We start from the raw sequence: 27,956 nt of genomic DNA on the forward strand, positions 1-27,956 counted from the left end.
TATTAGAACATAAGACAAGCATTAATAAATTTAAGAAGACTGAAATCATATCAAGTATCTCTTCTGGCCACAGTGGTATAAAACTAAAAATCAATTTCAAGAAGAAAATTGGAAAATTCACAAATGTGTGAAGATTTAACAACATGCTATTGAACGACCAGTGGGTCAAGGAACTCAAAAGTGAAATTAAAAAAATATCTTGAGACAAATAAAATTGGAAACACAAAATAGGAAAACTTAAGGGATGCAGCAAAAGCAGTTCTAAGAGGGAAATTCACAGTGATAAATGCATACATTAAGAACAAGATCTCAAACAACCTAACTTTATACCTCAAGGAACTAGAACACAAAGCACAAACTAAGCCCAAAGTTAGTAGAAGGAAGGAAATAACAAAGATCATAGTGGAAATAAATGAAATAGATCAGAAAAACAACACAAGTCAATGAAACTAAGATGATTTTTGGAAAAGATAAATTAGACAAAACTTTAGCTAGACTCACCAAGAAAAAAGGGGGCTTAAATAAATAAAGTAAAAAATGAAAGAGGAGACTTGACAACTGACACCATATAACTACAAAGATTCATAAGAGACTATTATGACCAATGACATGCTGAAAAATTGAACAACCGAGAGAAATGGATACATTTCTAGAAACCTACAACCTACCAACACTGAATCATGAAGAAATAGAAAATCTGAACAGACTAATTACTAGTAAGGAGATTGAATTAGTAATCAAAAATCTCCCAACAAAGAAAAGTCCAGGAACAGATGGTTTCACTAGTGAATTCTACCATATATTTAAAGAACTAACACCACTCTTCTCAAACTCTTCCAAAAAACTGAAGAGGAGGGATCACTTGCAAATTCATTTTAGGAGGCCAGCATTATCCCAAAACCAAAACCAGACAAGGACACTACAAGTAAAGAAAATTATTGGCCAATATCCCTGATGAACACAGATGCAAAAATTCTCAAAAAAAAGGGAAAATCATCACACAAATTCTCAACAAAGTGGGTACAGAGGGAATTAGGCCATATAGGACAAGCCCACAGCTAATATCATAGTCTTGTGAAAAACTGAAAGCTTTTCCTCTAAGATTAAGACAGGATGCTCACTCTCTTATCATTTTTATTCAAATGGGAAATGAAAAAGTAAAACCATCTCTGTTGGCAGATGACATGATGTTATATACAGAAAATCCTAAAAACTCCACCAGAAAACTGTTAGAACTAATCAACTAATTCAGTCAAGTTGGAGAATAAAAAATTAATATACAAAAACCCATTGTGGGGACTTCCCTGGTGGTGCAGTGGTTAAGAATCCACCTGCCAATACAGGGGACATGGGTTTGAGCCCTGCTCCAGAAAGATCCCACATGCTGCAGAGCAACTAAGCCTGTGCACCACAACTACTGAGCCTGTGCTCTAGAGCCCACATGCCACAGCTACGGAAACCCACGTGCCTAGAGCCCATGCTCCGCAACAAAGAGAAGCCACCACGATGAGAAGCCCGCACACCACAACAAAGAGTAGCCCCTGCTTGCCACAACTAGAGAGAAAGCCCGTGTGCAGCAACGAAGACCCAATGCAACCAAAAAAAAAAAAAAAAAACTATTGTGTTTCTATACACTAATAAATGAACTATCAGAAAGAGAAATTAAGAAAACATTTGCATTTACAATTGCACCAAAAAAGAATAAAATATCTAGGAATACATTTAACCAAGGAGGTAAAAAACCTGCGCACCGAAAGCTGTAAGACACTGAGGAAAGAAATTGAAGAGGACACAAATAAATGGAAAGACATTATATGCTCATGGGTTGGAAGAATATTGTTCGAGTGTCCATACTACTCAAAGCAATCTACAGATTCAATGCAATCTCAAACAAAATTCCAATGGCATTTGTCACAGAATTAGAACAAACAATCCCCAAATCTGTATGGAATGAGAGAAGACCCAGAATAGCCAAAGCAATCTTAGTAAAGATGAACAAAGCTGGGGCCATCATGCTTTCTGATTCCAAACTGTATTACAAGGCTACAGTAATCAAAACTGTATGATATTGGCTTAAAAACTGACACACAGATCAATGGAAAAGAATAGAGAGCCCAGAAATAAACCTTCACATATATGAAATATTAATTTATGACAAAGGAGCCAAGAATATACAATGGGGAAAGAATAATCTCTTCAATAAATGGTGTTGAAAAAAATTAGATAGCCACATGCAAAAGAATCAAACTGGACCCCTATCTTACACCACACACAAAAATCAATTCAAGATGGATTAAACACTAGAACATATGATCTGAAGCCATAAAACTCCTAGAAGAAAACATAGGGGGTAAGTCCCTTGACCTTGGTCTTAGCAATGATTTTTTGGATATGCCACCAAAGCAAAGGCAACAAAACCAAAAATAAACAAGTAGGATTACATCAAATTAAAAAGCTTTGTACAGCAAAGGAAACCATCAACAACATGAAAATGCAACGTAACAACTGGGAGAAAATTTTTGCAAACCATGTATCTAACAAGGGGTTAATATCCAAAATATATAGGGAACTCACACAATTCAATAGAAAAGAAAATCTGATTAAAAAATAGGGAGAGGATATGAACAGATATCTTTCCAAAAAGACGCACATATGGCAAACAGGTACATGAAAAGGTGCTCAACAACACTAATCATCAGGGAAATCAAAACCATAATGAGATATCACCTCACAACTATTAGAATGACTATCATAAAAGAGACAAGAGATAACAAGTGTTAGGACTTCCCTGGTGGTCCAGTGGTTAAGATTCCACCTTTCAATGCAGGGGATGCAGGTTCAATCCCTGGTCAGGGAAATAATATCCCACATGCTGCGGGGCAACTAAGCCCACGTGCCGCAACTACAAAGCCATGCACTGTGGAGCCTGCGTGCCGCAACTAGAGAGAAGCCCGCACACCGCAACGAAGAGCCCGCGCACCGCAATGGAAGATCCTGTGTGCCGCAATTAAGACGCGACGCAGCCAAAAATAAATAATAAACATTAAAAACTAAAAAAAAAAAAAAAGAGAGATAACAAGTGTTGGCAAAGATGAGGAGAAAAAGACGTGCACTGTTGGTGGGAATGGGTACAGCCGGTATGGAGGGTACTCGAAAAATTAAAATTAGAACTACCATATGACCCAACAATTTCACCTCTGGGTTTTGGTCCAAAAGAAATGAAATCACTATCTTGAAAAAATATCTGCAACCCACCCCCCCCAGGTTTATTGAAATATTATTATTTACAATAGCCAAGACATGGAAACAACCTAAGTGTCTATTGATTGATGAAGAGATAAAGAAAATGTGGGATATATACATAAAGATAGAAAGACACACATTGTAATATTATTCAGTCATAAAAAAAGAAGGAAATCTTGCCATTTGCAATAACATGGATAGATTTAGAGAGCATTATGTTAAGTCAAATAAGTCAGAGAAAGACAAATACTATATGATCTCACTTATATGTGCAATGTAAAAAAAAAAAAACCCTGAGATCATACATACAGAAAACCAGGTTGGTGATTGCCAGAGGCAGATGGATGGAGGATGGGTGATACAGGCATAGGTGGTCAAAAGGTACAAACTTCCAGTTAAAAGATAAATAAGTTCTGGGGATGTAATGTACAGCATGGTGATTCTCATTAACAGGACTGTACTGTATATTTGAAAGTTGTTAAGAGAGATCTTAAAAGTTCTCATCACAAGAAAAAAAATTTGTAACAATATGTGGTGATGGATGTTAACTAAACTTATTGTGGTAATAATTTTGCAGTATATACATACATCAAATCATTATGTGCCAAATCACCTAAAACTAATACAATGTTAGATGTCAATTATATCTCAATTAAGAAAAATAAGGATTCAGCAGTTAAAAAGAAGGAAAAAAAACAATAAGGAACTAATGGTTCCTTAGATGGTTCACAGATGGGGCAAAAATCAAAACCGTAAATAACAAATATGAGAAATCTGTGTACTCCAATGTGTAACGAGTAAACATTTGTTTTATCTTCTTCATATCCCAGCCGGTACACTACTTTTTAGGAAGTTAAAAATAATGATTATAAAACAGTATTGGATTTTCTAGCTAGAATTATCTATTGCTTGCTTTTGTCATTATCTAAAAATGGGATATGGTTTCCTTCTCTCTGACACACTAAAAATAAAATTGAAGAACATAAACACCATCTTTTCCCCTTTGAAAAAGGGGGGATTACACATAAAACATATAAATATAAAAATCAGATCACACATTAATCAAAATCTATGAAGTCATGTCTAAAAATGAACACAAAGAAGATCTGTGCATTTTTTGAAACAGTAAGAACCATTTATTTTGGCAACTAGCTAAATTTAATAAGTACTAAAAACCTGATCCATCTAGAAATCTGAAAATTCAGATTTTGTTCCTGTTCATATTCATACATTTCTATTATTTAGTGTGGCTTTATTAGACTGCATATTGTGAAAATTTAGTTGGTCACAAATAGCATCTTTTTAATGAACAGAATAAAAATGTGAGATCAGTACATGTGATACAAGTAAATACCGTTTCACAAAACATTATTTCAGTTACACATGCATAGGCCCTAAGTACAATCAATGTAGTCTGTAACATGGAGTATAGTAAAAAATAAAGGTTCAAGAGTGACACACATTTCAGAGAGTTGTGCCTAAAATAGAAAGATATCAGCTATATCAGCTATATAATTAAATGAACTTCTACATGTACTCGTATATTTATTACCAAATTTACTTTGGGGGGAGGGTGGTAAAACTATTTTTTTTTAGCTGTACAGCAGATACACAGTAATGTACATAAATCTAAAATATACATCTTGGTGAAATTTTACAATGAACACACCCATGTAACTACCACCAAGATCCAGATACAGAACATTACCAGAACTCCAGAAACCCCACCGGTGGCACTACTAGTAATTACTTCTTCTCCCAAAATAACCACTATCATTCACTTCTATTACTATAAATGTAGCTTGCCTATTTTTGAACTTTGTATACATGGAATTATACAGTAGGTCCTCTTTTATTTCTGGCTTCTGTAGGTCAACACTATGTCCATGTGATTCACTCCCGCTGTTGCACGTGGCAATAATCAATTTGCTGCCTTTGTATGAATATACCACAATTTATTTATTCTACTGTTGGTGGACATTAGGGTTGTTTCTAGTTTGGGGCTATTACAAATAATGCTGCTATGACTACTCTTGTCAAGTCTTCTGGAGCATCTTTCTTGTAGGTATAAATCTACAAAATGGAACTGCTAGATCGATCGTAGGGTATGTTTATGTAGACAGTGCCAAACACTTTTCAAAAGTGGTTGTAACATAAATTACTCTTAATATTGCTTCCATGTTGCCAGTTGATAATAAATCTCAATTGAAAAAAAATCTAAACCTTTTTACTTTCCTACAGATGGTTCTAATGAGTCTGTGGTAATTAGTAGCTTTGATAACTCAAACATACGAAGACTGAATAAATTCAACCATGAAAAGAGGAGAAAAAGAAAAGCTTTAAGTGCTGAGTTTTGGGAAAACTACGTATAGTTTTCACCCATACAGAATTTTAGAAGACAAAATTAGAACCAAAATTCTTATTTAAAAGCAATTAAATTCAACCCCAAAAAGCTGGTAACTACTATATATATATATATATATATATATATATATATATATGGTATATGCATGCATGGTAATAAAGAATATAAGATGAGGACATTGTGGTTTGACCATTAATTCTATAAACGTTTAGCAAGAGTTTACTACATGCCAAATGCTATTATAGGAGCAACGGATACAACACTGAATCAAACTGATAATCTGGATCCTCATGGAGCTTACAGTTTAATGGGAGGAGACAACAACTACAAAATGGGGTGGCAGGCAAGTTGTAATTTTAAATAGGATGTTTGGAGAAGGCCTGACAGAAAAGGTGACGTTTAATTAAAAACCTAAAGGAGGTGAGGGAATAAGCCAGGCTAAGAATGTAGAGGAAGACTGTTCCAGCAAGTTTTTTCCCTTGAGAGATAAATAAATAATCTAGTGTGTATATGTGGATGGTGGGTGGGTTGCAATTGGTAGAGATGGGGAAAGAGATGACTCAGGAAACCTACTGACTTTGAAAAGGAAACTGAAAAAATGAAAAGGAAAGCATGAAAAAGAGAAACAGAATATAAGAACACCAATTCTACAGATTTACTGCAACATCAAATGATAGAGCACCAACTTTGTTGTTTTCAAACTTCCCTGAGCCACAGTTTCTTCATCCTTTCTGCAAAATGATGATAATAATATCTATCACCGTGATAATTAAGAGACAAAACTGATTATGGGACAAAATTGTTTAGACTGATATTACTTGACATTACTATCAAGAAAAACACCCTGAGAACCAATGAAATAAAATATCTTGTCAGAATTCTTAGTCAGACACTATGTGAGCTCAGTTCTAGGGCAATATCACAAGGGGATGAGAGGCTTTTGTTTTGTTTTGTTTCTAATTTCAAAAAGAGAGGAGCAACATGTTAATATCAAGGAAGGAACAGGGCTATAAAGCAGGAAGGAGGAAAGGAAGGAAATGCATTAAGAATTGAAAATTTATTAAATCTGCCTTGCAGTGCAACCAATTAGTTTACCAAATACTCCATGACAAGAGGGTAACGATGGATGAGATTACTACACATGAATGCTAGTTCTTAACGTATTCTTGTCTCCAGGAAATAAGAGGAAATTCTTTAGTTGTTTACATCTGTAATGGTCACCTCACCATGATTACTAATTGTAAAACTCACAAATCATCTATTAGACATAAAATATCTCTTGGGTAGTCTAGGAGCAAAGAAGAGATGGAAGAAATAAGGTTTCAGGAGACTTTCTCAGGGTCTGACCGTCAGCATTTGTTAACATGTTCAGATAAAAAGTAGAGCAGTATTTTTGGAAGATCCAGATAACTATACAGAGTTTTTTCCTCCTTTTCACAGTCCAAGTTACCAGCAGTAAAACCAGCCAGTATCTGCTGCTTCCTTTTCCTCTCTCTATCCCTGCTTAGCGTTCTGTTGAAAAGACACCATATGGTAATTCTTAGGAAGGCAGGCAGGCCGGCATCCACTCCTATCAGTGCCTGCCTGGCCTCTACTTGACGAACACTGTAGTCCAAGAAGAACAGTGCTCTAGACACTCAGGGAAAATGTCTGAGTATGCAAGATTTATTAGAAATGACACATTACACAAGTAATGCATTTTTCTTTTCTTCTCTCTCTTTTTCCTGTCTGAAGCCAGTATCTCCTCATGTGATCTTCTCATGTCTCACAAGAAAGGGTATTTACCAAATCTTAGTTGATGCTACCGGGGGGAAAAAAACAATCACCCTTCATTTTTAGCAGTTATAATTGATTGTATTTTGGTTGTAAGTAACTAATGAATAACTTTTATTTCCAGATTAAGACTGGAATTTAAACAAAAAGCATATGATAATCTACTGTGTATGTAAGAACAATAATACTGTGAATGAAAATAAGGGGGAAAAAAGTAAAAATGGTTGAGATGAACTCAGACATGCAAAGCTATGAAAACTAGGTCAGTACAGAATTTACAAAATTGTCAGGGACAGGAAACTTAAGAGACCGAAAACAACGGATAAAGATAAATGGCATCATCTCTATGATGAGAAATGTAAATAGTGGGATTCTTTCCTAAGATAGACCCAATCATCCCACTTAACAAGTTTATAAATGGTCCTGAAAAAAGGAACAGAGTTTAAGTTCTAAACCTACAGCTGAAATTAAAATTATAAAGTGCCAAAATCATGGCAATAAATTTAAAGATCATGTAAACTTGAGAGAGAAAAAGGAAACGTGGAAGGTAAGTTTCAAAGTGGATAACAGTAAGATAACACATTTAGGGAAAAATTATTTAAATGTAAAATGATGGGGAATTCCCTGGCAGTCCAGTGATTAGGACACTGTGCTTTCACTGCTGAGAACCTGGGTTCGATTCTTGGTCAGGGAGCTAAGATCCTGCAAGCCATGCAACATGGCTAAAAAAAAAATATATATATATATAGAGAGAGAGAGAGATAGATAGATAGATTGATAGATAGATAAAGTGATGGGTTATAAAAGTTTTCAGTTATGAACAAAGGAAAGGGAACTGGGAGTGGTCTCCCAAGTAAACAGTTTATTGAAGTAAACAATTTATTAAAAACATCAGCAAAATGCATTGCCAAACAGGACTGTGGTTGTAGAAATCTGAAAAAACACAAGTACAGTAGTGTGGTTGTCCCTGGAAAATCATATGCAGTTCTGACAACTTCACGTCAGAAAAAATGTAAAAGAATTAGATAAAGATCCATGGGGGGGAGCACGAATGAATTATTAGATATAAAAAGTAAATGATTATTTTTTTTAAGAAAGGCTGAAAAGGTAACTGACTAAAATCTATAAAGTTATGAAAAGAGGAAAGGAAAAGTGTTTAAAAAAAAATCTTACAGGGCTTCCCTGGTGGCGCAGTGGTTGAGAGTCCGCCTGCCGATGCAGGGGACACGGGTTCGTGCCCCGGTCCGGGAAGATCCCACATGCCGTGGAGCGGCTGGGCCTGTGAGCCATGGCCGCTGAGCCTGCGCGTCCGGAGCAAAAAATCTTACAATACTAGAATGAGGGTAGCACCCTTTATAACGTGAAAGAGGCAAATTTAAAACAAACAAATGGAAGCATGGCTTTAAATAACAGCCTATGAACTTACTGAAGTCTTTACCTCAAGAAGTAGTAAAAATAAATTTTTACAAGTTTTGATAAATTAATGGATGCAGACCCTTATCAGGGAAAGTGGACAAGGAAGTCTAGAGTACATGCCTACTTTTGAGGGGAGCACTGTATTAATTACCATGCCTACTTCCTGGTGTCTCTACATAGCCCTTTAGTTCAACAGCACGATAGTCATGTTTATTTCATGGTAAGGCCCAAGACAGGAAAATGGGAAGAACACTCTACCAAGAGAAATTTTCTTAAATACTCAGCAAGAAAGAACTACATATCTGTTACGACAAACCAAGAACCTTGACGAATTAGAAACGAAAACACCTTTTGTAATAGGAAATGAGCATAATAGTTATTCTGCTGTCCATGTCTCGCACTAACTCTGATTTTAGGCCAGGATCCCTAGAAGCATTCAGCAGTTACAACAGAGGGGGGATGTGTATTTAGTGTGTTACTGATTTGCAAACTCGAGCAAAAGCACAGCATACATACAGTCTGTTGGTCTAAGTTTCAATAAAAGGGGCCTTTCTAAAGGCATTTTACAAAAGGTGTTTGAAACACAAACCTGAGTAAAATCTTTAAATTAGTTTAACAAAGGTAACCTAATGCCTGTCTAATGCTTATCGCCTCCACCCCGTAGCTGTAAACAGGTGTGCAAATGAGAAAAACGAAGCAGACATAAAACAAAACTATATTTTTCTCCAATGTCTAAAGCAAACTAACAAGAAAAATCTTAAACATTACTTATTGCGCTTTGTAAACGACTGTATTAACCTCTTATTTTCATTTTTAAATCTTCTAATTTCAATTAGAATGCTTCTTCGTCAAAACTAATGTTTCTCTTCTATTTTAATTTGATCATTGAGAGTTCATGAGCATTGTTAGAATATAAACAATTTTAAACTTCCATTATTCTGTAGTATTCTTTCCTGTGAGGAATAATTAGCTCAAAATTTTCTACCATGTTCTTTTCCCTAAATTTATTTTGTTACAAAAAAGGTAAGCAGAATAAAAATGATTTTTAGGACGTTAAGTTTAAATGTATTCTCTAAATTTATTTTTAAAATAAAAGTCTGGCCAAGATGACATGGTTAAATACAGAAATGAACGTGTAAAAATAAACAGGTTCAGGAGTGCACAATGAGCAGACAAGTTTCCCAGTGGCCATTCACTTGGCAGTTTGAATCAAATTGCAACTCTCTTTCCTGTTAATACTACTATAAGAATGGGTTAAAGAAAATGAGAAGAGTCAGAAAACGAAGAAAGATTAAAAGTCTGGGAGTGGAGGGGCAAGAGAAGAATTCAAAATAAAGTGAAATCTTCCTGAGAAAGCAAATAAAATGAGGTATTAAGAATTCCACCATAATTCATGCTAAGTGTGCTTAGAAACTACAACTACACAACTATTTTAAGTGCTACCTTTTCTTGTTGAACCAAATGCAAGTAAGTGACCTTTGTGTACAAAAAGCTAACTGTGCTAGTAGTCGCAATATCTTGCAACAGAATCCTTCAAAAGAGACCACTTAAAATTGCTTAATCTTGATGGTACTTTGTGGTAAAATTATGAGCCAGCTCTGAAAGAAGATCTAGCAGGCCTGCCTTTTCAAAAACTTAACGTTGTTGGGTGTGGTTGGTTGATTCTGAAAAGAGAAACTACAATAAGCCTTGGTAGCTTTGACACAGCCTTTAAGTGATAAATAAATGTGTTTAACATGTGTCTCTAATGTTCATTATGGTAAAGTTGATCAGTTTAACCCTTTGCAAACAAGCAAGAGATCTTGAGAACAGGAAGCTGTTCTGTGGAACTCCTGAGGCAACACAAACCATAGCAGTTACTGCAAAGCTTAATGCAAACCCTCTAGAGTCCACGTTGACAAATTCTTTAACAAGCCCTGTGGTTACAGGGAAGCTGGTTTCACTCTGACTCACTCCTACTCAAACAGTTTACTGGAAATGAAGGGGAGGGGGAATTTTCAGAGAAGTCATGTGATGGCCAGACAAACCACAGCCAGTAAAGGTTCAACAGAGTCAAAAACAGGTCCCAGCAACAACCAGCACCCAGAGTATTCAACTGGCACTAAATTATATGAAAATGAGTCCTGTTGGGTTTCTGATCATCCACGCCATGAACTCTTTCATAAATCTCTGTATATAAAAGAACAGATACTTCACAGGAGGAAAAACCAGCAGGCACTGACATGGTGTGTGCAACTACAAACACTTCATAGGAAAATGTGCTTAACAAAAAATAGCATCAAAGGAAGGTTAAAGCACTTTAGTGAATGTATAAATAATCATTATTAAATGCTTTCCCATTGTCTCTAAACTCAAATGATCAAACATATACTCTATCATTATCAAAAGAATGCCAAAAAAAACCCCCCCCAAACCCCTTTAACTATCACCTTGTACTTTGGGGGATGTTCTCTGGATAATCTATTCTGCATACAAAGAAAATGCACTAGCCATAAGAATGAGAACTACACTATATTCAATATCTTGTAATGACCTACAATGGAACAGAATCTGAAAAAGAATATATATATACACATAAAACCGAATCACTTTGCTGTACACCTGAAACACTGTAAATCAACTATATTTCAACTAAAAAAAAGATATTACTCAGTATTCTATAAAAAAAAAACCACATTACAACTGATGAACTTTTTTTGGTTCATCACTTATGTGTTTTCACTAATAAAATAATGTAAATAACTTGAAATTTCTGAATAGGAGATGGATCCTATTAAACCCCTCCAAAAAAGGTATTTTCAGCCTTAAATATATTTAATACAAGCTAGTAAAAGATATTAGTATTTAAACTTAACTTGGGGACTTAGTTTTAATAAATCAGACTAAGTGTAAATGGCAAGTATTAATTAATTTAAATACTGCTGTCCTAAACAGAAGCTAAGAAACATTCCCTTAAAATAAAATTAAATCCAGAAATTATAAAACAGCCTTTGAGGAACTAGTTAATGAAGGTGGTGTACAGACTCATGAATTATACCCAATAGAAAGAAAAGCTAACCACTATAAATATGGAGGAAAAGACTGTATTATTTTAAAAGATAAGTTCTAAGAAATTTAAATTTCTTATTTCTAACTTATTTCTCAATTTTCTATAGTGATAGTAACTTTCACAGTCAGCAACCTAATATTTTATGAAAAACAATCCAAGCAGCTAGGTCACTTGGACAGATGTCGTTTAGGAAAGCAAACTTATTCAAACCATATTCTTCTAAGTAAATATGTACAACATTCCTACCCTATTGTGTAAGTTTTAAACACAAAAATACAACCACCCATGCTCCCGTTCCCCATTACTTCAATAATAGTGGCTGCCCTAATCTTTTAGGGTACATCAAGCAAATAAGTTACTTTATTTTTTCAAACTCTTTTATTTCTCATGTCTTTAATTTACCTTTTTCTTTGGTTATATAGCTTATAGAATAAACAAGTCACCACAATAACCTTTATTTTTTTCTAAAGTACAGAACTTTACAAGCACTATTTTACTTAATGTGAATTCAAAATTATAAGTCATTTAACTTAATGATGTCTACTATATTATCTTCAACCCTTGCTCTCAGATGATTTTTTTTTTGAATGAAAGATTCTGTAAATTCTGTAGTGCTTTCCAATCAGATGATTATTAAACTCAAAGATGCAAAACAGTTCAACCTTTTTTATGTAAGATGATTTCTGTGTTCACCGTATTTCATATTTTATATTTTATTTTGCACTGGAGTAAGGCTGAATATTCCCTTTTGGCTGAGCAACACGGCAGTCTGCAAGAATAAGCACCTTACAAAAGGCAGCAAAAAGGGAGCCTAGAGGAAAGTGGTTGATCCATTTTCTAAGAAAGATCGGTATGATGTGAAAGCACCAGATATGTTCAATATAAAAATACAGGAAAAACTGGCCACAAAAACTCAAGGAACCAAAATCACATTGGATGGCCTCAAGGGTCATGTTTTGAAGTGAGCTTTGCTGATCTGCAGAATGATGAAGTTGCATTTAGAAAATTCAAGCTAATTACTGAGGATGTTCAGGGCAAAAACTGTCTAATTTCCGTGGCAGGGATCTTGCTTATGACAAAATGTGTTCCACGGTCAAAAAATGGCAGCCCATGACTGAAGCTCATGTTGATGTCAAGACTACTGATGATTATTAACTTCATCTATCCAGTGCTGTTTTTATTAAAAATGCAACAATCAGATTCAGAAAACCTCACTGTTAGCACCAACAGGTCTGTCAAAACCAGAAGATGACTTGAAAGAAATTGTCAAAAAACGGATTCCAGACAGCATTGGAAAAGACATGGAAAAGGCTTGCCAATCTATTTATCTGCTCTCTGATGTCTCTGTTAGAAAAGTAAACCCCAAGTCTGAAATGGGAAAACTCATGTTTCATGATGAAGGCAGTAGTTCTGGAAAAGCTACTGGGGATGAGACAGGTACTAAACTTGAACAAGCTGATGGATATGAGTCACCAGTCCAAAAAACTGTTTAAAAGTCAGACTTGTAAGGGTGACAAATAAAAAATCTTATTTGTGATGTTAATAAAAAAGACTGAATATTAAGTGAACATGTTTCATGTAATGGTACATTTTCTCTCTTCACTGATATTTCTTAGTTCATTCAAAGTATCTACTGCGTGAGTAGTATGTGCAAGACCATGCAGGCGCAGCCAAAAATACAAATATTTTTGTGGCCTCCTCTCAAGGAGCTTACAAACTCCTGGGTAAGATGAGAAAAGCTCACAGTTCTAAAAGAAGGTAGAAAGTGATAAGTGACATAAGAAAGATAAAGCAAGAGACAATTTCCAGGGACTGGGAAGATTTTTGAGCAGCAAAGTTCCATGACCAGAGGTGTTTTTCAGAAAATTGTTTTTTGTTGCTTTCTGTGGAAATAGATTGGGGGAAAAAAAGGCTACTAAAGAGGAGACCTATTAGGAAGTCACTATAAATGTTCAGTGGAGAAGTGATAAAGCCATGAACCAGCAGTGGGAAGGGAAAAGAGAGGACAAATTTGAAGATACCGTGGAGGTAGAATCAACAGGCCTGAAGAATGACTGGATATGTGAAGAGAGGAGGGAGTCAGATGATTCAAATTTGGACTCCAAGTGATTATGAGGACAATGATATCATTAACAGAAATCAGGAACAAAGAAGAAAAAGATCATAAAGGGAATAATTAAACCTTGCATGAAACAGTCCACAAAGCACATAACAGCTCTCTAGACGTAACTCTTATAAATGATGCTAGAATTGTTCAAGGTCATAGGAAGCTACATTCATTCATGTCTACCTCCCACAGACATCTAGTAAAAACATGATAGAAAGCCAAGAGCAAAAGGAAGTCAGCTTAGTGGAAAAATACTGCCCAATCTCAATACTGTAGTCACAAAAATAAAGTAGGTACCATAAAGAATCAGAATTCAAATAAATGCATTAATAATCTTTTTTTTCTCCCCCAAATACCTACAGAACAAAATCCAACCATCAGTCAAAACTGGAATTTAAGTAAATACTTAGCTTTAAAATTGTTACCTAGAAACCGTTTCCTAGTAAAAGCATATACACCCTTTAACCTAGCTGGACAGCACATGGTAAAGTAACGAGAGCCAAGGTTTTTTTCACTCTTCCTGCTGATAAACTTATTCTACCAAAGGCCTTTACCTTCAAGAATAAAAAACACATTTCCCACCCCATTTCATTTTACTTAATTTGCTATTTTAGCTACAGTTGATCCAACTTTTTTATTGCTCTTGTCAAATTGGGGGTTTTACAAAATACATGCATCGATGAGGAAATTCCAGCACCAAAGTCAGATAAACTTTTGGATCTTTATGAAACTGATTACTATAAAAACTTTTAAATCACAATCACAATCAATAAGCTATAACTAAAAAGATGTCAGGAAACTTACAGATTACCAAATAAAAACCTAGTATCTTTTTATATACCATTAATAACTATTTACAAAAATATAATATCCAACTTATAACAGTAAAACGTAAGAGAAAACTAACATCTTAAAATCACTGGGAAAATAGTGTTAGAACAATACACAAATGGGTAATGACCTGAAAAAGAGAAACTTAGATTCCTACATTATATGATTGGTAAAAATATTTTAACAGATAAAAGATTTAAAGGTAAAAGAATAAAACCATAAAAATACTAAAAGGAAATGCAGCAGAATATCTACTACATAATCATAAGGGTTCAGGAAGATAACTTTAGGCAGGACTCCAAAAGGAAACATCTAAGATATTGGAATAAAGACAAAAATGTGAACTTCTTTATCCAAAAAGCAAAACATAGTAAAACACACAGTGAACAATATGGAAAAATTACTGGCAGCATATGACAAAAGGAATCTCCTTAAAAATGTCAATCAATAAGAAAATGAAAAATACACTAAATATAAAAAAATGGGTAAACGAACCAGTCAGACGAAAGAGTTTTTTCCTTTTTCTGTGGTTTCAACATTTTATACAATAAACATACTTTGTAGTCACAAAGAAAATTACTAAAAAAAACCAAAGATGTGGAAAATATTTGATGACTGAAAAATGTTCACAGTATGTTTTTATATTCAAAACAAGTCATAAAACAATAAATAGAATATGATTCACTCACAAATATTTACAGAGAAAAAGAATGAAGGATGAAGGGATTTTTTTTTAAGTATACAAATACCAATTTTCTACAATGAGCTGTACGTAATCACTTTGTAATAAGAATACAATTTTAAAAATCAGTATCAAATGTCTATGATATATATGTGAAAAAGGAGTCTAAGACTAATATATATGGTACGATTTTAGCTTTTATTAAAAAAAAAGTGTTCCATACACAGAAAACAGTCTAGAATATGGTGGTTATTATCCTACTTTGGGGAGTAGGTGTGTGTGCCCTTTCACTTTTTACTTTTAATACTTCTGGAATGTTTCAATTTATAAGCACTAACATAATTTGAAAATATGCAAACCTGGAAAAAATAACAGAAGCAAAGAGCCTAAGACAAATTTGTTACTAAAAACAAAAAACGTTTGCAATATCACTGATTTAGACATAAAATGACAAAACTGTTGTAAATTTATTTGCATAGTGAAAATGAAAAACAAACACAAGGATGCATCACAAAAGTGTAACAGGACAGCTGAGGAGGGACTTCCCTGGTGGTCCAGTGGTTAAGAATCCGCCTTCCAATGCAGGGGATGCAGGTTTGATCCCTGGTCAAGGAACTAAGATCCCACATGCCGTGGGGCAACTGAGCCCATCTGCCACAACTATGGAGCCCACACACCACAACTAGAGAGAAGCCCGCTCACTGCAATGAAAGATCCTGCGTGCTGCAACTAAGACCCAACTCACCCAAATTAAAAACAAAAAACAAACAAAAAAAACGAAAAAAAAAAGCAGGTGAGGTATCTTACTTGGATATAGTAATATTCTACACAGTGTTAAGCAAGGACAGACAAAAACAAAAACCTTATATTTGGCAAACTTATTTTGCAAAACTCTTCTTTGACTAATGAATTAAAACATTAGTACTCTCTCAGCTAATTTAAAATGTGGAAATCTGGCAACAGCCCCCTCCCCAACCTGCAAAATAAATAAACAAAAGTTAAAAGCCTCATAACCCCTTGTCTACACCTGGGAAAAAGTATGTAGGGATAAATAAACCTACATATACTGAAATCTATAAGAAGCCACAAAACCGATGGATACTGGTGAAAAAAAGCATGAAAGGCAATAAAGAAAGAAAAGAAAAATCAAATCAAATGTAACAGAAAGAAAAAAATTTTTTTTAATCAGTTCTTCATTTTTTGTTGCATTAACCTGGATGAAAATGTTGCTATGCTGGCTTACAGTAAGCAAAGCACTAATCTCAAAGTCAGAAAACTGGGTTGGGTGTTGGCTCTGAGATTCACCGGCTGTGTGTTCCTGAATGTTTTTCCTATTCAAATCAGGCAAAATATCTTCTACTTCATTGTTTGTACTGAGGCACTTCACTCGAGTGCCTTACACACAGATTTTTATTGACCTTAGAAAGAAAATTAATAGGGAAGATGACAAAATTGTCAGGAATAAGTTACTCTTTTATTATACTGTTTTCTAGTTTATATAAACAATTGACAGTACATACAATTGTAATTTGGGGTAAAAATTTTAAATAAAATGTTCATAAAGAGTATATAATTTCTGACTAAAGAACATGAAACAGAAGTGTACGTTTTGCTTACTTGATTTTTTAATATAAGCAAATATGAAACTAGGGAATAAGAAATATAAAGTTTATCCTAAAACAGTGATGGTAATTATTGGCTTTATAGGATGAAAACAGTCAAACCTCATGACCATCAGAAGTATTGTGGGGACCTCCCTGGTGGCACAGTGGTTAAGAATCTGCCTGCCAATGCAGGGGACACAAGTTCAATCCCTGGTCCAGGAAGATCCCACATGCCATGGAGCAACTAAGCCTGTGTGCCACAACTACTGAGCCCATGTGCTGCAACTACCGAAGCCCACGTGCTCTAGGGCCCACGTGCCACAGCTACTGAGGCCACGTGCTGCAACTACTGAAGCCTGTGAGCCCAGAGCCCGTGCTCCACAACAAGAGAAGCCACCACGATAAAAAGCCCACGCACTGCAATGAAGAGTAGCCCCTGCTCGCCGCAACTAGAGAAAGCCCGCATGCAGCAACGAAGACCCAACGCAGCCAAAATAATAATCATCATCATCATCATCATCATCATGGCCATAAGGGATGAAGGAAAAAGATTATTACCCTAATGGTAGATAAAGATATAGAGTCTTCAAGATGTAAAAGTCTTCGAGAGCTCAAATTACACGTATAAGATGAAGCGTGATTTACTTCTTCATCAAATTCTAGGAGACCTGAATTTTTGGAAGTTGAGCTTTTAGATGGTAACTAATTTACAGAATGTATTATTTATAATCCAAGAATCAAAAAATTGTGAAGAATGAAATGAGTCATCCAGCTAATGTTCTACTCAATGAGGGGAGTCGCTATGCATGGATCCATGAAAGGTATCACATAGAGGGAGACAAGGAACTCATTCTTTTTTGAAATAGCAATCCCATTTGTACACAACTAAAATTTATAGGAATTTTTTTTTTAAATATTGAGCCAATGTGAGCCTCAGAAAACTTTCACTGGCTAATTCTAAGACAAAGTTTACCTCTATAGTTTCTCAGCATGAGTATAACTCATGAGTGTAACAACTTCTGAATATTTGACAAACTCATCAATTCCCCCTTTCAAGGAAACATGTCTAAATTCTTTTCAACAGTTTCTCATATTATATGATTTCAAGATCAATTACCATCTCATTCCCCCTCCTAGAGAAATTCTAGTTTGTATAGTAAGTGTTCTATTTCAAGATGACCAAATAAGACCGTTGCCCCTGTGACAGGTTAAAGATGGCTACAAATTCTTTACTTACTCCTCTCATTGAGAGGTGGGTCTAATTCCCCTCTGAATCTGGGCTGCCTTTAGTGACCTACTTCACCAACACAGTGTGGCAAAGTGACTGGGATTTCTGAGGTTAGGTTACAAGAAGCCTTGCATCTTCCAGCAAGGTTCTTTCAGAACACTTGTTAGAACTCAGGTGCCATGATATGAGGAAACCCAAGAAGCCCCATGAAGAGTAACCTGAGGTCCCAAACTAACAGTCCAACTGAACTCCAAACCAACAGACAGAATCAACTTGTCAGTTATATAAGCAAACCATCTTGGAAGTAGATACTCCAATTTACAGTCAAGCCATTTTGCCTAAATTGCACAGTTGTGAGCAATATAAACTATTCTTGTTTCAAAGCACTAAATACTGGGGCGGGGGGAGTCATTACTCAGCAATAGATAACTGGAACACCCTTTATCTTAATAATGACCCCAAATAGAAACACTGAACTCTGTCTTTGATGAAACTAGTATTAATAAATGAAGACAGGGGCAGATGGGAAGAAAAGATTATACCAGAGAGGCTGCAGTGGAAGATATAGAAGAAAAGCAAAGTGATTTGCACTACAGAACTCCACAAAGGATCATCAGCAGAACTGCAGAAGAAACTGGGGTAGGGCTGAAAACAAGGAGACTGTATACAAAGTACTTAGCACAGCCAGACAGCTTCCTCCCCTAGTCCCGAAAAAGACATCAAGTATAGTCTCTAGAAAGTATATCAAAGGTTCTGGACTCAGGATATCTTTGTGCAGGCATCCATGGACTTACCACAAAGTAGGTTAAGTGAAAGTCTACTCAGTAAATGAAGATCTCTAACCTGCCTTCTACAGCTTAGCTTTAGAATGTCAGCAGCAAGATTTATATTCCCAAGGCAAGGAAATGGAAGATCCACCACTAAAGAAACTGAACTACTCCAAAGGAAAGATGCACAAAAACTGATATACAGAGGTTCCAATAAGCCAGGTGGCCTGCCACTCCTATACCTTGCCTCCACACACATAGCTTCCATTTGGCTTTTATGTGCCTTATTCTTACATATAAATAGAAAAACAAAGATCACCAGACTTTGAGGAAAGCTTCCAACAGGAAACAGAACAGACAAAGGGGAAAAAAAAAAAAGAAATGCCTGGAGTATTGAAAACTTGAAGAAACTAAATGCCTTCAAAAAGATAGGATAAGCCATTTTTGGGGAAGTATAATACAAATTGCTTTTTGAAAATAAATATATGACAGTGGAAAAACATTTTAATATTAGATTATAGAAGATAAAGTTGAGGAAATTGCACACAAAGTAAAATGAGATAAATATTAGAAGGAAAATTATTAAAAAAATTAAAATGATGGGTGTTGGAGTCCTAATATCAAAATAATGGTAATTCCAGAAAGCAAGAGTAGAGACCAAAGAGGGTAAACTGACACAGAAAAAATACAAGAATGGGGCTTCCCTGGTGGAGCAGTGGTTGAGAATCCGCCTGCCAATGCAGGGGACACGGGTTCAATCCCTGGTCCGGGAAGATCCCACATGCCACAGAGCAACTAAGCCCGTGCACCACAACTACTGAGCCTGTGCTCTAGAGCCCATGAGCCACAACTACTGAGCCCGTGTGCTGCAACTACTGAAGCCTGCGCACCTAGAGCCCGTGCTCCGCAACAAGAGAAGCCACCGCAATAAGAAGCCCGCGCACCGCAACGAAGAGTAGTCCCTGTTCACCGCAACTAGAGAAAGCCCGTGTGCAGCAACGAAGACCCAAGGCAGCCAAAAATAAATAAATTTATTTTTAAAAAAAAGAATGTTTCCCAAAACTAGTGGACTCTAGGTTGACAAGTTTCCTGAGTGCCTAGCAGAATAAATATTAAAAAAGACCCATACCTCAGATAATGAATCTACAAGCTTCTAGAGAAAAAACCAAAACAACCAAAAAGACTACCTATAAAGAGGGCTCAGCATGGCATTAGGTATATCACTATCAACACCAGAAGCCTGAAGATGATTGAGAAATGCCTTCCAAATTCTAAATTAAAAAATGATTTCAACTTAGAATCCTATATTCATCTAACTGATTAAGTGTAAATGAAGAATACAGCATTTTAAGAATTTTCCTTCTATTTATCCCTTCTCAGAAAGGTACCGCAGAATATGTTCAACTAAAATTAGGGAGTAAATCAAGAAAGAGCAAGATAAGGGATCCAAATCAAGAGAGAAGCAATGGCGCAGAGGGCCAAGAAAACACCACATACAGACTAGAGTGGGAGCATGGGGGAATCCAGAGTGATGACTCCAAGAAAAAAAATAGAAATGATATTAATTTAAATGCATTACCAAGTGGAAAGTGATCTTGAGAAGTGTTTCACAGAGCTGGTAGAAAGAAGAGATTGAGGAAACTATGCAAATTAAAAAAATATTAATTCCAAAACAAAAAAACTTTAAGGAAAATAATCACAATACATTAGTTGGCTTAATAGAGAACAGTACTTATACCTGTTTGGTATTCAACCACAGCATGAACATTTAAAGCTGCACACCATCTTAGACTGATTCTACTTCAACTTGCTGATTTTATATAGATGATAAAAGGTTTTGATATGTTAAATGACATGCATTAATTAGTGCCACAAATGACAGAGGTATCAGTTATCACAAATGGGGATACTCAACTACCTATGTCTATAGATGGACATTGTTTCAGTAAATGGAATTTACCAGTGACACTGCCATTCTGAGTTCTGGTTCCAGCTCTACTTCTAAGCATGTAAAACTTGGGAGGTAACAATTTCTAGATCTGCAGTTTTCTATAAAATTAGAAAAATGGTACCTTTCCATACTACCTCAGAGTTAACACTAGGGTCAAATCAGATAGTGGACTTTAAAAAGCATTAAAAATAATTAAAAAGTATTATTAGTAATTATTAGTAATAATTATTAGCATTAATATAAACATTATGATGTGAGGAAGAAAGGCACAATATTTGGTTAAAACAAAGCAGATACAAGGACAATTTGCCTCTTTCCATGCAGAGAGATGGCCAGAGCTCTTTGACTGCTTTGTTTTATGTTTGGCTATTCTACATTCATATTTGAAAGTTTGTTTTCAATTAAAAACTATAACTATCCATAGTTGATTTCCATATAATAATGTTTTTTAAAAAAAGGACATCTGTCATTTAAAAAAAATATTTTTTTCCCTCTCTAGGGTAGTGGGTTTGGGGTTTCAGATTCCACCGAGAAGAAAACTATGAACTCACTGAACAAAAAAATCTATGCGTACTTATGTGGGCACATGCACTTAGAGATGCACAATAATAAGACAATTTAGATCAAATCTGGGGAATGAGATGTATTTTAGATGAAAACTTTCAAGAATCTCTTTTATATCCTTTTTATTTATGTCTATGTTGATTTCTACTATCATCCCTAAGATGGAGACTCAATCAGTTAATAATGTTCATAGGAATTTTCCTACAAAGAAACAACACCTATTTTGTAACATTAAGATACAGGTTGATATATAGTTTGTGCTCAGGTGTAAAAGGCCTCAGCCTCAGCCCCCGCCAACCCCTGCCCTCCCCGCAACAAAGGATAAGTTTATCTTAATTGCCCCTTCTTAATTGGGAGCTAAGTTTCCTCTAAACATGGTAAACTATTTTGGTGTTACTTTCAAAACATTAATTAGGAAGTTCTATTATTTTGGATTCATAGCCTGGTCCACCTATTTATCCCCCTTACTTATTCAATGGTCTGCTTGGTAATACTTATAAACACATAATGGACAAATAATGTTTCAGCTCCTTAACCTCCCTGGCCACATGAATTTACCCTGGTTTAGTCTGAGTTGTCTTGTTGACTCTGTATTTCTCTATTCTAAGATCATGAGTATAATCATTTTCATATCTCAGCTTTTCTAAATATTTTATACTAAACTATGTGTTTACATTGGCAGTTTTCTTCTTCAGAGTAACCGTTAAAAAATTTACCTTAATCGTAACCTCTTTAAGGGATAATTAAAGTATTCTATTTTTTTCCCCACTGATCTTACTTGTGCAGTCTCTGCATGTTCCAGCATCTCTTCAAATTCCTGATAGTCTTCATCATCTGGTTCAGCACCTGAGAGGCGAGCTGCCCTGGCCATGAAATATGGAGGCAGCTCTCCGATCGCTGTACCGATACCCTACGTAAAAAAACCAAAATACTTACATGAGATTTTCTCAACACAGTGATACTAAGTGGATCAAATCTTTATTTTTCAATATCACCAAAAGCATGTTAAGATGCATGTATTAGGGAGGAAAGGATATATTACACAATCAGGAGGACATGAGTTTGAATCATACCCTAATACTGACTTACACAATGCCAGGCCAGATAACATACATAAAACTCTTAGACAATCCCTGGTACGCTGCAGACACTAAATTAAAGTTAGTTCTCTAGCATCTCTACTTATATCCTCTGTTCTTACTTTTTACATCTCTTTTCATTTTATTAAGTTTAGAAATAGCAGGGGTGGGTGGGATGAATTGGGAGATTGGGATTGACATATATACACTATTGATACTTTGTATAAAATAGATAACTAATGAGAACCTACTGTATAGCACAGGAAACTCTACTCAATGCTCTGTGGTGACCGAAATGTGAAGGAAATCCAAAAAAGAGGAGATATATGTATATGTACAGCTGATTCACTTTGCTGAAACAACACAATATTGTTGTGTTGGGATTAAAAACCTACATTAATTTGAAAGCTAATAAACCTGTCAGAGAATAAGAAAAACAAAAACCACTAGCTTTTTTTTTTTTTTTAAACTGCACGGTGACATTTATTGTTTCAGCCTGGAAAAACATCCCTTTTTAAAATTTCACACAGCAAAGCAAGTTAAAAACTTCACTCATCAAATAAATGATAATTTAAACAAGAACTTGCTAAAGAAACAGCAGAAACTAACACAATATTGTAAAGCAACTATACTCCAATAAAAATTAAAAAAAAAAAGAAATAGCACATGGTTTTCTAGACTTTTGAAATGTTATTTCTTTTTTTATTGAAGTATAGTTGATTTATAATATAGTATTAGTTTCAGGTATAAAACAGTTATTCAAAATTTTTATAGACTATACTCTATTTAAAGTTATTATAAACTGTTGGCCTATTTTCCTTGTAGCTTATTTATTTTATACATAGTAGTTTGTATCTCTTAATCCCCTATGGCTATCTTGTTCCCTCCTCCCCACTTCCCTCTCCCCAATGGTAACCACTAGTTTGTTCTCTGTATCTGAAATTCTGTTTCTGTTTTGTTATAAACATTCATTTGTTTTATTTTTTTTTAGATTTTATATGTAAATATATACATATACACATACACTGTTATTTTTGTCAGTTCCCCCCCTTTTCAAATATTCAAATGATTTGCTAATGAGCATTCACTAGTATAGCTGTTAGATATATAGGAAATCTTCTGATATTTAGGATGTTGTTTTAATCCCAATACAACTTTTTTGTTCAGAGTTAAAGCTTTTAACACACTGTGGTCAGGAAGCCCCCTGAAATCTCAACATTAGGATGGATAAATTTTCACCACAGGAAAAATGTTGATTTCCTCAGGACACTGAGTGACTCATGTTTCAGTCACTTTGTGGATTCTTGTTTTTGAAGAGAATTTTTTTTTTTAAATCAACTTAGAACATAAGGATGAAAAACAAAGGTAAAGGGCTTCCCTGGTGGTGCAGTGGTTAAGAGTCCGCCTGCTGATGCAGGGGACACGGGTTCGTGCCCTGGTCCGGGAAGATCCCACATGCCGCGGAGCGGCTGGGCCCATGAGCCATGGCCACTGAGCCTGCGCATCCAAGGCCCGCGTACAGCAAAACAAAAAAAAACAAAAAAAAACAAAGGTAAAAGAATCAGGAACTTGGTTTGGACATACACGGCTTAAATACAGGATAGATAATAATGCAAGAGGCCTGTAGTCTCTGGGAGAATTCTTAACCTTGAGCCATGCTTCTCTGCCCTGAGTCATAGTGAATGAAAAAGCTTTGGTAGTTTTCAGAAGCAACTTTATAGGCTTTACTGTTTGCTATGTCCTATGGCTCTGCCTGCAAATGCCTTGACAAGAATCCCCAAGGGACATTACGAAATTCAAACATTTTACAATCACAGTGTTATACTCCAGTGTGTGAAATCAATCATCTCCAAGTGTAACTGCATTATCCACATGTGAACCAAGAGTTATGAAAAGAACATACTTAAGTGCCAAAAGAATAAGACCATATTTAGTTAAAGAACAGAGAGAAGAGGGAGAGGAGATATATATATATATATATATATATATACAAAGAAGGATATAGGAAGAAAACACAAATCATATTTTGCTAAACAAGAGAAGTTAATTTAGTCACCTTTGGAGGATGTTAGAGAACCAACTAATTATTTTAAAAACTGGTAAATAAAGAGAAACAATCAATTATTTATCCTGTCTTACCTATATGGAAGATACCTCAGGGTAACCAAATTGGTGATAAGACGTTTCTCTTTATAAAAGTATTCCAGTCAATAACGAAAGAAAAAAATGATGCAACTGGAATGCCCCCATTTTATAAACCCTAGTAAAATAATGGACTTATATAATAATGTTGCTAATATCATAAACAGAAAGACAACCAGACATTACTGCACTTCGTGATAGAATACGTAAGACTATAAAGTGTATTCTTGTAAAAAAAATTTTTATTTTCAAGCCTCTCTACCCAGCTATCAATTCACAGGAAACAGAGAAACATATTTAAATTCCACCAACTGGAATACAATCAGTAAAATTCAGACCGTGGAAAACTATACTTGACAAACAATCCAGTTTCATCAACAAATATATTTGAAAAGAAAAACAAAGAAATAAACACAATCAGAAAAATCTGAACACTAACTGGGTAACTGATTTGAAGAGACTATTCCTAAATTCTCTTAGGTATGACAATGGTTTTTAAGTCCTAAGTTTGATATATTTACAGATAAAATATGATATGTTACCTGGAATATGCTTCAAGATAATTGTGAGCAGAGTGAGGAGGGGTCTAGATGAAAGTATTAGCCAGGAGTTAACACTAGTGGAAGTTGGGTGATAATATATTGAATTAATTATATAATTCCCTGTACTTAAAAAAAATTTTTTCATGACAAAAAGTAGGAAGAAAAGTTAATTGCAACATTTTATTCAAAACATAAACTTCTCTTAAAACATGTTAAGTCAAATGTTGAATAGTTCTGAAAGCAATCATATGATTCAAACTCATGACAAGTTTCCCTAAAGTTAAAAAGGAAGTAATAATGGATTGAAATGAAATCAAGAGCTACATAACTGTCTTATACTTAGTTGACCATATTCATTGTTATATTTTAATTCTGTTCATGTTTTCTCATATTAGAGTGGAGTAAGAATGGTGATCATGAGCCAGTGTTCTATTTTTTATGCATATAAATAAAAAGGAAATATAGTCATCCAGACAGTCCCCTCAAGACACATTATATTCCAGACACAGAAGTTTGTTTAGTCAGTTATCTCAAATTAGATACTGAAGTCCCATAATTTCATGTTTCTTGCATAACAATTTTATAATTCTTTCAAAATCAACATAAAAAAACAAAACTAAATTGTGGAACACTAAAAACTGTCAGCCCAAGTTTAATTAAGGGGAAGAAATGACTGGCTTCCTTATTGCAAAAGAAAGACAAGTGGTATTTAGTCAAGCAATAATTCAGAAAGCTCTACTAAAAACTGTCCACTGCACATCAATTTATTATCCTGAAGTCCCTGCTTCTTGAATTGGAGAAGAGTTTAATATGCACAAAATATGCAAAACCAATAGAGAAACACAATATCTTACTAGAGTGTCAATTTTATTAAAAGATTTTGGGGAGGACAAAAATCCTCAATTTCTGTACTTTCAAAAGTTTTGTCAACTGAATTCACAGGTAAATCACCAGCATCTTGCTTTTCTATGTTAGGAATTATAAGTTTAATGGTAAAAATCTGGGGAGTAGAAAATTTTACATATGCTGACTACTCAGAAATTATAGTAGTTTGGTATTATCAGTGTGTTAATAATCTTTAAAAACAAAACCATTTTCTATTAAATATTCCAACTGCAAACATGAAACAGAGGTTAAAAGCCAAAGTTTGGAGGGTAACTTGGAACCACTGAGAAATGCAAGGCTTTTACAGCAATGTTTAAAAAACAATTATACCAATTCTAGTAAAATTAGCAGATTGTTTCACAAATGAAAAAAGAGAGAAAATGTGCTTCCAGTTTCTCTTAAGGTCAGTTTTGAAATGACTTCAGGAAGGAATGAAGTTCTGATACATGCTACAACATGGATGAAACTTGAAAACATTATGCTAGGTGAAATAAGCCAGACACAAACTGACAGATACTGTATGATTCCATTTATACTGGATATCAAGAATAGGCAAATTCATACAGGCAGAAAGTCGAGAGGTTACTCTCTCCCCAGGGGCTGGGGAGAGGAGGGAATGAGGAGTTATTGTTTAATGGGTACAGAGTTTCTGTTTGTGGAAGACAGAAAAGTCCTGGAAGTAGATACTGGTGATGGTTATACAACACTGTGAATGTACTTAATGCCAGTAAATTGTGCACTTAAAAATGGTTAAATGGTAAACTATGTTATGTACATTTTACCACAATAGGAAAAAAACTCCCAAAAACCAAAACCATGAACTTAACAAATAATTGAGTTTAGGGACTTCCCTGGTAGTCCAGTGGTAAAGAATCCACCTTATAATGCAGGAGACATGGGTTCGATCCCTGGTCAGGGAAATAAGATCCCACATGTTGAGAGGAAACTAAGCCTGTGCGCCACAACTAATGAGCTCGCGAGCCTCAACTACACAGCCCATGTGCTCTGGAACCCACGAGCCACAACTGCAGATCCCACATGCCCTGGAGCCTGTGTGCCACAACTAGAGAAGAGAAAACCCATATGCCACTACTAGAGAGAAGCCCGCGTACCGCAATGAAGAGCCTGCACGCCTCAAAAAAAGATCCCGCGTGCCGCAACTAAGAACCGACACAGCCAAAAATAAATAAAATAAATAAATAATAAAATAAGTCTAAAAAAAAAAAAGAAAATAAATGAGCTTCAAAGGTGATGTTCTAAAAACCCACCAGACCTAACAAATGAAGAGGAAATAGGCAGTCTACCTGAAAAACAATTCAGAATAATGATAGTAAAGATGATCCAAAATCTTGGAAATAGAATGGAGAAAATACAAGAAATGTTTAACAAGGACCAAGAAGAACTAAAGAGCAAACAAACAGTGATGAACAACATAATAAATGAAATTTAAAATTCTCTAGAAGGGATCAATAGCGGAATAACTGAGGCAGAAGAACAGATAAGTGACCTGGAAGATAAAATAGTGGAAATAACTTCTGCAGAACAGAATAAAGAAAAAAGAATGAAATGAATTGAGGACAGTCTCAGAGACTGCTGGGACAACATTAAACGCACCAACATTCAAATTATAGGGGTCCCAGAAGAAGAAGAGAAAAAGAAAGGGACTCAGAAAATATTTGAAGAGATTATAGTTGAAAACTTCCCTAATATGGGAAAGGAAATAGTTAA

General features: G+C 35.1%; 1 protein-coding gene across 3 annotated transcripts in view; it reads right to left on the reverse strand.

The window, feature by feature from the left end:
* The window catches only part of VMP1 (vacuole membrane protein 1), a 131,194-nt gene that overhangs the window by 38,171 nt on the left and 65,067 nt on the right, over nucleotides 1–27,956 (reverse strand). For all 3 annotated transcript variants that reach the window (XM_024127912.3, XM_024127913.3, XM_024127911.2), the window contains exon 7: nucleotides 22,359–22,490. In XM_024127912.3, the coding sequence (XP_023983680.1) occupies nucleotides 22,359–22,490 (132 nt within the window). The remainder of the gene's footprint in view (nucleotides 1–22,358; nucleotides 22,491–27,956) is intronic.

The sequence above is a fragment of the Physeter macrocephalus genome, chromosome 14, assembly GCF_002837175.3.
Source record: "Physeter macrocephalus isolate SW-GA chromosome 14, ASM283717v5, whole genome shotgun sequence".
NCBI lineage: Eukaryota > Metazoa > Chordata > Mammalia > Artiodactyla > Physeteridae > Physeter > Physeter macrocephalus.